Source organism: Pseudochaenichthys georgianus, chromosome 11 (assembly GCF_902827115.2).
Source record: "Pseudochaenichthys georgianus chromosome 11, fPseGeo1.2, whole genome shotgun sequence".
Taxonomy (NCBI): domain Eukaryota; kingdom Metazoa; phylum Chordata; class Actinopteri; order Perciformes; family Channichthyidae; genus Pseudochaenichthys; species Pseudochaenichthys georgianus.
The window spans coordinates 6892191-6905173 of NC_047513.1; the positions used below are offsets into that span (position 1 = coordinate 6892191).

The 12983-nt window shown below is 43.5% G+C and overlaps 1 protein-coding gene across 7 annotated transcripts in view; it reads right to left on the reverse strand.

Annotated features, from left to right (window-relative positions):
* Nucleotides 1–12983, reverse strand: part of pleca (plectin a) — a 117194-nt gene that overhangs the window by 48033 nt on the left and 56178 nt on the right. For 2 of the 7 annotated variants that reach the window (XM_034093825.2, XM_071204793.1), the window contains exon 1: nt 9543–9617. The exons of 3 other annotated variants lie outside the window; for them this stretch is intronic. In XM_034093825.2, the coding sequence (XP_033949716.1) occupies nt 9543–9582 (40 nt within the window). In that variant the 5' untranslated portion in view covers nt 9583–9617. Of the gene's footprint in view, nt 1–6698; nt 6812–9542; nt 9618–12983 lie in introns of those variants that run through there. 2 more of the 7 variants (XM_071204792.1, XM_071204789.1) reach the window with 1 other exon arrangement.

Here is a 12983-nt window from a genome sequence, read left to right on the forward strand (position 1 = left end):
TTTTGCCTTTAAGGGTCCATGTTATGCTTTTAGGGTCCTCCCTTTCCTGTAGTGTGTTCTATTGGTTTTGTGTGCATGTACATGGTCTGCAAAGGCTCACATATGAAAGGTTCCCTCCAGAGAGATGTAACAATCGGGCTAGGGCTGCTCGATTATGGCAAACATCATAATCACGATTATTTTGGTCAATATTGATATCACGATTATTAAATACGATTATCCATTGACTTTGAAAACATCAATTTATTGCACTTTAAAAAAAATCAGACAATCTAACCAATCAGAGCATTGGGCTCATCCCAGATCAAATGAAGAACTTTCTGAACATTAAATCATGTAAACATGTCACAGAAGGCACACAAATTACAAATATGTATAATGTAAATGTTTAAATTCATAATAGGGCCCTTTAACTATATTGGCACAAAACATTTAAAGTTTGGTAGATGGGAATACACCACATTTATTTCTGTTTTATTAGCTATAGCCTTATAGTTTTGAATGTTCATGTGGATGTCAGTTTTATAAAACCGCTTTGTATCTCTCACGATATTCAAAGTAGGAATGATAACCAACACGTCTGCTTGATCCAGGATCCCAACACTGCAGCAGCATCATGTTACAGCGAAGCACAGCAGAGACACACGTTATATGACTTAAGCATACATTAGACTTCTTTAAAGACACAACAAATGTTCCACAGTTAAGTCTTTAATCTTAAAATAATGAATACTTAAGAGTGAAGCAGGATGCATTTGCTTCAATGTGTGCAGGAGTCGGAGCCATTTGACACGTGACTGGTCCTCCTCCCTCGAACATACACACAGATCAGAGCCGAGCTGCAGCCTCAGCATGGGCTCACAGAGCACAATGTGACGAGCCTTACGACAAGCTAGGTGTACCATAATGTACAGTATGTTACTTTCTCTATCGCATGTCGGGGCACGGTGGGCGTATTTTCTTTCAACAGCTCAATAACGGCATGTTTCAGTTAAAACACAGCAGGCCACCCCAGTGTGCGAACTATACCACGGTCTCTGGGGGAGCCGGGATTTATTTTTTTTGTGGGGGGGGGGGGGGGGGGGGGTAAATGCTGATCCGTGCATTAATAGCAACAGCACAGACATAGGCCTATTATAAAGAGAACACCTGTTGCACAAGGGGTGGTGCCACAGGTCTACATTTACATGAAACGTCCCGATGGATCATGTTCATGTCAACAGAGTTCCCGAGCATGTATGGGCTACGCAAACTTCTATCAACTATCAACTTGATAATAAATAATCCACGGACCACCAATGTAACGTTTGACTGTTTAATTAAATCAACTTAAAATGTCTCAAAAACAGGCTACATGGTTTCACATGGGCTATAGCCTATTACGGCTGTAGCCCACACAGAGCCGAACACACGCGATAAGAGCAGCCAGCGGCACCAACCATGAACAATATTAATATTAATAATACAGCTATAGCACAACACAACCCTCTCACTGCCTGGAGAGACGTGAAGCCACACACACTACACAACGGCTCGTCTTCTTGTGTCTCTTCAGCCCCCAGTGGTGTAGTCTACGTGATACGCGGGTATACGCCGTATACCCACTAGAAAATGCCAGTGATTTCCGTATACCCTCTTAAAAATGAGCGATGATACGTAACAACTTCATTTTGTGACTGCGCTTTCACGCTTTCGCCTCTTCGTTAATACTTTTGGACGTCTGGAGCTTCCGTCGCATGTGGCCTGTGGCCTGTTGCTAAGCAACAGCAACACACGGCTCTGACAAACCCCAAGTTTCTCTAACGTTATCAGAATTTGATCCGTCCACCATTCAAGTTCGCGGAGCGCTAAACAGGAAGCAAACATGAAACGAAAACAGACGACAATATTTCAATGTTTCCCCCTATTACCACTATAGAAGAAGAGCCATGTCAGGTGGCTGTCCTAAAGGTGATATCATTAACGTAACTGTAGCTAACTTGCTAACTTGCTAGCTAACTTGATCAACGTTAGTGTGGTGGTGGATCAATGGAAGAGAAAGGGAGGGAGATACTGTGTGTGTGTGTGTGTGTGTGTGTGTGTGTGTGTGTGTGTGCGTGCGTGCGCGCGCATGTGTGTGTGTGTGTGTGTGTGTGGTCAGAACACAATGTTTATATTATCTCCTTGTTTCGGACACAGATGAGAGCTCCTGGCCAGCCTTGTGGACTGAAAGTCAGGCTATGGAATTTAAGAACAGGCATCCTTGGTTAGAGTGGAGGGACAGAAAGTTAGGTAAATAGATTAGACGACATGAGACGTCCAGACTCCAGAGCACACATAATAGCCCAGGAGCTCACGGAGAAGGGTGGACAGGATTTAGTTGGACATTTGGTGAGAGCTGTGTCAGAGACTGTGTTTGCAGAGACAGATTCTGTATTCAGAACAGCATACTATCTTGCGAAGATGAACCAACCTTTTACTGACCATGATAGTCTCATTGAGCTTCAGGAAAAAAAATTGTGCCAAAATGGGCACTAGTCTGCACTCAAGGTACAGTTCCACAAAAATTGTAAAACACATAGCAAAAGAGATGCAGAAAAAAATAGTTCACAGTATTGTGACGTCTTCAAGCAAGTTGTCTGTCCTCATTGACGAGGCTACATCTGCAGGGCGAGTGGACTAACACTGAACCCAGGATGGACATGTTGAGTGCTTTTTCAACCCTCATTTATTGAGGTGAAGCTTATTTGTTAATTTGTTTCTTGTTTGAAGCTAATTTGTCTTGTAGCACTTCAAGGATGTTTGCTTGTTCATTTAAGCTGATACAGTACATAGTTTGACAATGATTTATGGGGCTGAACAAGTTTGAATAAACTAATGCATTGAAAAATAGGTTTAAAATGATTATTGTGTGATATTTGTGCAGATCTATGCGAAACAAAGATGTTTTTTTAAGTGTAGAATATGATGTGTGGGCCAGGACATCTGTAGCATGACCATATTTATTGTATATTACTTGAAAATTGCAGTCGGCCATATTGAGATATTGATAAAAATGTCGATTAATTGTTCAACCCTAGAAGATAAGTGGGCTTTTTCCATCATTGTTCATTCTTTTATTTTTTTATTGTTAATGTCACTGGCAGTTAAAAGTCACATACAAATGCTTATAATACATTGACATGTTGATAACACATAACAAGTCTCAAGACTAGTCTATGCATTAGTGAGTGTGATGGAGTTCATGAGGTGTTGCTTCGAGACAGGTGTCGCTCCGCAATGCGTCGCTCTAGGATGGATGAATACAATTATTACAGTATACCCACTACAAAAAAGTAGACTACACCACTGTCAGCCCCCAAGTTAACGTTAGCTGTCAAGTTAGCACTAGCACTGACGTTAGCTCCCTCCTCTCTCGGTTCTGTTGTAGCAGCAGTCACAACGTACGATGTGCTACCACCAGCTACATTCGGTTGGTCTTCTTGATCAGGTTGTTTGGCCGTCTTTTTAAAGAAATTGCCTAAGTTGTTTTTTTCTTTTCGACATGTCAGCAGCAGCAACAATGCCTGGTAAACATGCAGTGCTAACTAAACGAGCTTGTGAGTGAGTGGGTAGTGGGTGGAGCTGCGGGCAGCGTGCAAGCAGGCGACACTTTTTTCATGAATCATAAACTCTAAATATAATTTTATTTCACTTATTTTACACCTTTGAAAAAAAAACATGCCCAAAATGGAATTTATTTGGTCATCATATCAGTATTTTAGAGAGCTCCCCCCAAATTCCACAAACCATGTTCCCAGGGGAGCTCATGTCACCACTAGGCAGGCCCGGACTGGCCATCGAGAGGACTCTCTAGGTGTTTAGAAAAGGTAAGATAAACTTTTAAAACTTGTTGAGAGCTAAAACTAGTCTTTGCTGCTGCCTCAAAGAGGAGAAGGGGGTGAGGAGGGAGAGGAGGGAGACAGGAGAGGCTGATTCAGGAGCTGACACACTCCCACATATAAATGAACCAAAAACAAATAAATATACAAGTTTCAATGTTTTTTCATATTGGATATGGTATGTTATTGGTTATGGCCATGTTCTTATGATTTTATGATTATTTAAATGTATACAGTTCTGTTTCATATGGGTGTAGTCTATTTATTTCCCCCTCAAAGTGCACCAAATTGATGCATTTAAGTCCAACATTTAAAAAAAAAAAAATCTTTCCGGGGGAACATGGGGGACCCCCCTATAGAATTTGAGGTCCACCCCCAATTCAAATATGTTCACATGAATAGGTTCCTAAATAGATTTGCACATTTTTTTAAATAGTAACCCATCTCCATATGTTTATTTTTGGGTAGTAGATTTAAACTAGAGGGCTATCACTATGGGCAGCAACGCTGTAAATATTGACAAATAAATCCAGCAAAATGGCACAGAAAACTGGTAGTGGTCTGGCTGGGCGTATAATTCCTGGCCTGACTTATTGTCCCAGTCCGGCCCTGCCACTAGGGGAGCTATAGCTCCCCCTGCTCCCCTCCAGTTCGCACCCTGGGCCAACCCCCCCCCCCCCCTAAAGACTGCCATTAATGCCACAGGGAAAGCAGACACTAGGGAAGTGAGTCACAGCTGCTAACGGCCAGTCGAGGTCTAAACTCAGCCATACTATATGCAGCATGTGGTTAAGCAGAACCAACAGCAGTCTGGTGGCTCCTCCATGAGCATGGGAGCAGATGTGGGTGTGCCTTCCTCAATGGATTAAACGTATTCAATGTTGTGCAGTAAACAGAGCTTTTGGATCTTCAGAAAGGAAATCTCAACATCGTATAGTGTTGAGGAGGAGGAGGTCAAAATCAAAAGAAGCCTCAAGCAGGACTAAGAACAGTTGATGTATAGAGAATCACTGTAATGAACTAAAGAGAGATCCTGTAGAGATGCTACAGATCAGCGTGAGGCCTCGTGAAGGGGAACCGTAGACCTCTGGCACTTTGTTATGACTGTAACCAGGATACACAGTGCTGCGTCCCCGGTGTCGAGTTCACTACCACTAGCCGGACGCCATGTGTGGCACCGTGCGAGCTTTTTTTAAACCTGGCTTGGGGTTGAAATCCCTTTTACCTAATTTCACTGTGTCAAAGGCACCTTGCCGTGTGCGCTATAGCTGTAAGTCACGTGGCACTGCACATGTTTGGAAGTGTGCTCATTGTTTACATTCAGGGTCCAGTGCAAGCAGAAGGACACAAAATCAATAGCCACAGCTCCCTTCTCTGTTGAAAATACATCCTGAAAGTCCTGGGCATAGGGACTATGAGGAGTGTGCTCCTATTGCCTGCACTGCGGCAGATACACCGATGAAAGTAGATCTCTCCAAATGCAAATCGGCTGGATATTGACGGAAGGTAGAGATAGCATGCAGCCTCGCATCTGCAATGCAATGTTTGACCAGTCAAACCACTCTGCAGGCAACGTTTATGTGATCAAGAGAAATCTGTTTGAATGCTTCTTGCTTTTGTCCCATCACCTTTGAAGGCGTACGAAGCCTTTTGGGAGAAAGTGTGTGGGTCTATTTTCTCGCTGATGACTCGACACTGCTATACAAAATGATCATGCTGTCATAATAAAGTCAGTGGTGTGAAAACCTCTCTTATCTACTCGAGGTGTGTCCTCCGTGTGCAGTTTATTACCAGACCCAGACCCCTGGGAGCGATAAGGGAAAAGACAGCCTGCCTTCAGTTTGGCAAAACAACCAAAACCCTTTGAGTGTGGTGTGACGACAAACACTTACAGCGGGTTTGAAGTGTAATGCAGGTAGAGGTTTGTGATGTGACCGGAGGCTATACTTTAATGTTTTAAGCTGCCTCATTGTTCTAAGTACATTTTATGAATTGTTTTAAGTGTCCGTTGGCCAAACTGGTTTTTCGCAATGCTTTCAGGAAGGACAATACCTTACTGCAGACTGAGACATCCTCTCATTTAACTCTGGGTGTGTCACCGGCTGCAGGTGTGTTTGACAGCTGCCAATGTGCAAGGCTGCGTGCACAGTAACAAGGGGCCTTTGTGAGGTGTGTCTGGTGACATGTCAGCCATGGTGACATGTCAGCCATGGTGCCTGCGGGTAACCTTGAGGCTTTTCCGTGGGTCGGACAGAGATGAATTGTTTGTCCATGTCAGCATTGAAGATGAGCATTGAACATGTCAGGACGTGAAGAGAATATGCAAATGCTTTAAAACCATTCTAAGAAACCAGTAGAACGGGATTATTGACACATGAGTAAACACCAACTAGTCAAGGGCTTCATCTCACAACAAGTCACCTTAAGGAAACCGCACAACTGAAGCCGCGTTTCTATTTAGACAGCACTTGGATGAAGCAATTAAAAAAACACTATTCAAGGAAAAACCCCAGCGTCGAAAGCTGATGCTGAGATGCGCACATCAGAGCTCTGACCAAGCCGAAACCCCCGGAATACTCCGACTCTGACGTCATCACATTACAGCCAGCATTTAAAGGGTTAACTGCAACACATCCATACCACAGGAAACCCAATCGCAGAGAGAGGGGGTGTGAGGAAGAGAGGAGAAGGTGTGTGCGCCACAGAAACACAGCAGAGAGGAGCGGGGTGGACGGACGACTACAGAAGCTATTTGCACAGAAACAACCCTCTGATCCGCTCTCTGAAAGGCACAGCTGTTCCTCTTAAAGTGAGCCTCGCGGCGATGACTTTTCTTACCTTGCTTCTTCCGCACTCTCCACTGCCAGGCCAGGATTAAGGTAACAACATGGCCCACCACCACCAGGGCTGGGAACACGTAAGGGGGGCTTGCCGGCATCGGGCCTGGTATAAAGTGGAGAGTCCCAGGCTCTGAAGACCGACGGGAGGGCTGAGGAATGGGAGGGTGCGGGGGGGGGTTGAAAGGTGAGGGGGAGTGGAGGCAGGGGGGCGTGCGTGCGGCTAGGGCTGCGGTACCACCCTGGACTTTAAAAGAAGCTGCGCAGCCAAGTTGTCCGTGACTTTTTTCAAGAGAGAAGCTTGGCAGAGCACACCTCCCTCTCCTCTCACCGCTGTGACTCAGTCCTCTGGCAGAAGTGGCCGATATCGCTCCCTCCCTCCCTCCCTCCCCCTTGTGTCCCTATAGTTTACTGGAACAAGTCCTCTTCTTATTTTCTACAGACGAGTTATTTCAAAATGTACTTTATTTTTCCCAGCATGAGCCACTTCCACAAAGAAGTGGTGTCCTCCTTGACGGCTCAAGTGACTCCGCTGGTTTTGCTAGAGGAACTGGCTCGCTGCTTTCCCCACTCGCTGCACCCTATCTGCAGGAGTTAATAATATATGAGGTTGTTTTGTGTGTACACACGCACACACACGCGCACACACACACCCACACACTTGCACACACACACTCGCTCCAGTCAGTCTTGATAAGGAAAAGTTAGTACGAGGGTACAACGTTTCCAACTCATTCACCCTACCATATCATTTTCTTTTCCCCACCAAAAGTGATTTTCCACCGTGCTTTACGAGTCACAGATCATCCAAGGCCTCCCTCCCTTACACATGTCTACTCCTCATTTGATGTTTCCACTGCGCAGTGTCCCAAGCCACTATCAATGCATCCTCATTATGCAACGTATCTATGTCCCCTAGATGATAAGTGCTTCCTTATGTTTGGACAGCATGACTCCCCAGAGACCTATTTTACTGCATACTGTTTCACCACGAAGCATTTTATATTCTCCCTTAGAATTAACCCTAAAAATCAGAGAGCGCTTTGCATCCTCCCTTTGGGCGAGTTATTAAAACACTGAGAAGTCTTGAAGGAAAACACAGACACCACTTGTTTATGATTTTGACATCTATAATTACAAGCTTTGTGTCACTGTGTGATTACCAGTGAACTCCTCTCTAAGCTTTCCATCTGGTTGTCCCAGCAACATGGCTTTTGTGTGCATTGTTATCCGAGTGTATGGAACTATGCAAGGACTAGAAGCCCTTGACACTTGAAGGATTTTTTCTAATAACTGAAACAGCAAAAATAACCCATACAATACCAGCTGACGTCACTGTCGGGACATCAAAACCATTTCTGTCTGCCAGAGTGCCTGTTGTCGGAACATAAGCTGGTGTGCACCTTAGAAACAGTGTCACGCGGACACCTAACACCAGGACCGGTGACATGAGCGCACATCGGGGCAATGCCACACGCCAGCCGCGCCTCGTAAAGCAGGCCATAGATAGAAGTTAGACCTCGAGCTGTCTTTTGCATCAGCAAAGGGTCCTTGAATGTGCGGAGGACAATTCAGAATAGTCTTCTGATGTACAGTACAGGCCTTGACGGATTTTCTGGCAACCCAGAAGAAGGAAAACATTATAAAGGGGCCAACACGTGTTAAACAATTCCACCAACACTAATGTGTTGCTTGTGCCTTTAATTGGGGATTGTGCCGGCCTTTGATAAACTGTTACGGCACGTTATGACATACAGCAGCACACCGATTCATATAGGTTTTTTAAACACATGCAGGAGTATGGTACTTTCGCTAACATAGACACACACACAGCCTTTCACAGTTATGATGAGGATTGTATTTGTTTAGTTTGTTTTTACTCTAAAAGAAGCGAAGGGAGACATTTGTAAAATCACTATTATTATTATTGTTCTTTTTTTTTTTCCTTTCCAAGGAAATGGGGAATCAGAAAATAAGCTGTATGTGATGGTTGATATGAAAGTCACTGTTTGAAGGAAAATGTACGCCGTACACGATTTGTATCATTGTCTTGTAATGTACTGTCGAATGTCATGTTTTATGTTTTTTGTGGACCCCAGGAAGATTAGCTGTTGTTATGCACCAGCTAATGGGGATCCTAATAAACTATAAACTATGACAGAGGAGAGCGACTCAATTGAAAGCCGTCTCAAAAGTATAGCAGAGGGAAACAGAGTCTTAGTTCACTTGCAACAGAACAGAGATGTTGATCTGAACTGTAGGCAGATCAGTCTGGGTGAGAGCTTGCATGATCCCAGTTAGAAAACGCCAACCAAATCCCCAAAGCCTTTGGAACAGCTCAAATATAAATGATGAACCGTGAAGACTGAGCAAAGGGAATACAACGGAGGGAGAAGTACAGAAGTCTGGAATAAATTCATTCCACCACTCCTTCATGGGAGGAGTCAGCCCCCCCCCGCTGTATTCACATGGTATGTGTTTGGTCAATGATTCCCATACTGTGATGCATACTCTGCATACCCACACGGAGGCAATCAAACAGAACTTCACAGCCAAAAAACAGTCCGTTAGGTACAACAAGTTCAGTATTCAGTTAGATGCCTCTATCACGAATGGCAAAGATTTCCCAAAGGTGACAAGTGGGTAAGTCAAGAGAAGAATGTCAGGCAGGTTTTTAATTTGCCATTTACAACAACAAAGATGCTGATGCTAGGAGAGGCACTGTCCTGATGTGACATGCATGATGAAAGGAATTCAATTCTACTTCATTGATTCCAGTTGTGGCATATTTGAATGCCACAAGACAAAGCCTAAAATGATACGTTGCTGTAAAAGGCAAGCCTACCTTTTGGTGGTCCCGGACAGCGGCAGCAGCATAAGTCCATCTTGGCTGAGCGAGCGTCTTCGCAACTTTTAGAGAAAAAACTCAACTGCCAGGAAGTCAGATCTGACCTCACGACATTGTGTCCTGATGAAAACCAGGGGGGCGTGCTAAAAAATGCCCAAAAAAAACAGAAAAGCGGAGGCACGGCTGGGAAGTGAAAAGTAGACAGCGCTGCGAGTTTGCCTTAATTTGTGAGGCTTCCTCTGTGGAAACAGCATCTCGTGCGTGGTGGTTTCTGACGAGCGCCTCTGGATTGAGTCCATGTGCCGAAACTCCCTGGGACACATTTTCTTACAGGGTTTAAACAAAGAGCGGAAAACAAGATTTATTGCCAGCAAGCTACCATAACAAAGGCTTCTCTGTGGAAGCCATGGAAAAGTTTAAATATACCCCCCCATCCACAGGATAAGGATAATAATGTATGACTACTTAATTGATTTAAAGTCAAACAGTGGGAGCTGGAACATATGCGACCAGAAAGAATAAGAAAACAATGATAATGAAGCATATGTGTAGATAATGTATTATACTAAGCACACATCTATACAGTAGTATCTTTGTATCCAATGATTGCTTCTGTTTGCCCAACATTCTGATGTAGCTGTACTACACCCTCTAGTTGCAGTATCTTTCATGTAACACTACAAATAATCAGTGCTGAAAAAACAGACCTATTTGATTTATAACATTTAATTATTATTTCTTTTTAAAAAGCCAAACATTTCCTGGTTCCAGTCTCAAATATGATAACTTTGTTTATATTATTGCAGGTCAAATATATATTTATTTTTCTTGGACTGGAAATATTTTTCACGGAAAATGATAATCCCCAGAAAGTATAAAGTGTGCTTCTACTGAAGGCAACATGTGTATCCTACAGGCATGTTATATATGCAGCTGTGCATCCCTGGTACTTCACGGCGATGCTTGTATTCACCCATAACACTACTATGCAGTGGAGAAAGACGTGGAGCAGCCCCCTGTCAGGGTCCTCCAGCTGCCCTCTGCATTTAACACCATGGAACATGATCCCAGACACTGCCAGGCAGTGCGGGTGGTGTGCAGAGCTCAAGGTCTCCTGGGTAGTCATCTGACCTCTTTTCCTCTAAATTAACGCTCGCTGTGCACATCTGGGATTACAAATAACCAGACGAAAAGGGTGCAGTTCTGGATCTAAAAGAAAGAGAAATCTTAGGAATCCTGTTTAGCACAAACACAAAGCCCCTCTCCTGGACTGTGCTCCGATACACTGCAATGAGAGCCACACCCAAACCTGCCTCATGCTCCTTGCTCCAGACTCACATCACCATAAAGCATCTGTGTGCTGACACCTTTTGGTAAGAAGACAGAACTGTTCAACAATGAAGACTTCCTACCTTGGCCGTGTTGAATCAAAGCCTCCATGGAGTCTCGTTTGTAATTCATGTCCATTGTTTCTCAAGTGGTTTCTATACCCTATACTAAATGCATGACATGGTACTATGACACAGCAGGTTAGTGAATCTGAGTGCGGCTGTGGCTGGTCCTTTCACGTACAGTATGATCTTTTTAAATGTTGGAGTTTATGTTCATTGCAGGCTGGGCTAAAACACTGAAGGGCAGATGAAAGGTAGCAACTGCCACATGTTCCCATCTGGACTGCTTCGCCCCTTATGCCGAGGCACTGGCAGGAAAAGCTGAGTGTGGTTTAATAGGACTCACATTTCCCCAGTCCCTCTGCTTAGTCATATTTCAGCCCTGACAACGGAAAGCTAAGAGGAAGGCTGCACATTAAGGTGAAGCCTGGGACTTACATCGGACGCTTATGCAGAAGTATTGATCGGCATCAAGTGGGTGGGCTTTAGAAATATTTCAAACAGGAACTCTGGGAAATTCCTGATGTTCTGAAGAGAAAGAATACGTGCACGGTCTCTGCACGTTAATAAAGTGCAATACAGTAGCAGGACAGTATTTCAAACAGATCACTTTTCCCCCAGCAGATGGCAGAGTAACGTCCATACCAACAACATCCACATGTACATACAGTAAACCTTATGGAAAACTGCATTTCGGTAGGTTTGAAATAACAGTACATGTGTACAACATTTTTAATTCTGCACAATCGATAAAAAAATAAAAAATGCTTGAATACTGGTCCCTAATATCTACAATTTAACAAACTAGTGTTATTCAAATGAATCAAGTAGTTCCCAATTGACTAAGCTAAACTGTTTACTATCCAGGCCCTGATGTATGTTCCCCTTGGGGGTGCTGCTTTCACGTGTCAGTATAGACTATGAATAGACACTCCAGAGTTGCTGCCTATGTTTCTTCTTGTATGGAACAAGCATGTATCAGCACCACTGGCCTGATGACCTGCTAACTCGGCTGCTACATCCAGCGTCTTATAAATAAGCACTGACTTAAAAGCTTTCTTTTGGATTTTGCATCTTCACATAACAGGAATCATTTATAAACATTTGGTCTATATATAGAATACGTACTGCAGGGTTATTTGCATTTAACATAACACTTTGATTAAGTGTTTATTCGTTGTGACTGTCATTTCAGTTCCACCAGCCTAAATGAGTTAATCAAATGGACTTGAAGTATGCAAAGGCGTATCTATTTCTTTTTTATGGACCATTTCTTTTTACTTTGTGCAAACATCTCCATCAAATCAAATGGAATTGTTAAGTTACTTGAGATTTAAATGTAGAAATAAGACCTACACTTCATAACTGGGCACGCATCAAGCCACAGGTTGGCACAAACCTCTATGCATCCAGTAAAATGATACATCATTGTCAGTCTGGCTGTTATTACCTGTATGGACAATGGCAAGAGCATCAGTTGTATTGTAAGATTACATTACATTACATTACATTGCATTTAGCTGACGCTTTTATCCAAAGCGACTTACAATAAGTGCGTTCGACCAACAAAATACAAACTTGATCAAATGATCTCTCTCTTAACCTCCCAGACACAAGCAGTACCCATAGCAACGCCCGGATATCCACTGCAGACAAGATGAAAGAGAAGGAAACAGATAAAGTGGAGGAGTAAGACAAGCTCAAACTCTCCAGGAAGTCAGGCCCTCTGAACATCCTCCCCAGGGTCCTCTGTGAGGAAGCTGCCAGGATCAAGGTGATACGGGAAACAACTGGAATCTCTGAAGGGACTACAGGGACACCCTTCCACAGAGAATCAGACTCAGAGATGGCTGTTATGGCGTTGTCCACATCTTTCTTGGTATCCTTGATATCAGTTAGTGCTGTCATGAAACATTTCTCAATTTAGGGTTAATACAAAAAAAAATTTTTTTATCTTATAATCAACCACATTTTCTGTGGCTGTTGACGGCGGTGTTGCTGATGGTTGGGATCAGACTTAAGAAGAAGAACTTGACTTGCAGCTGTT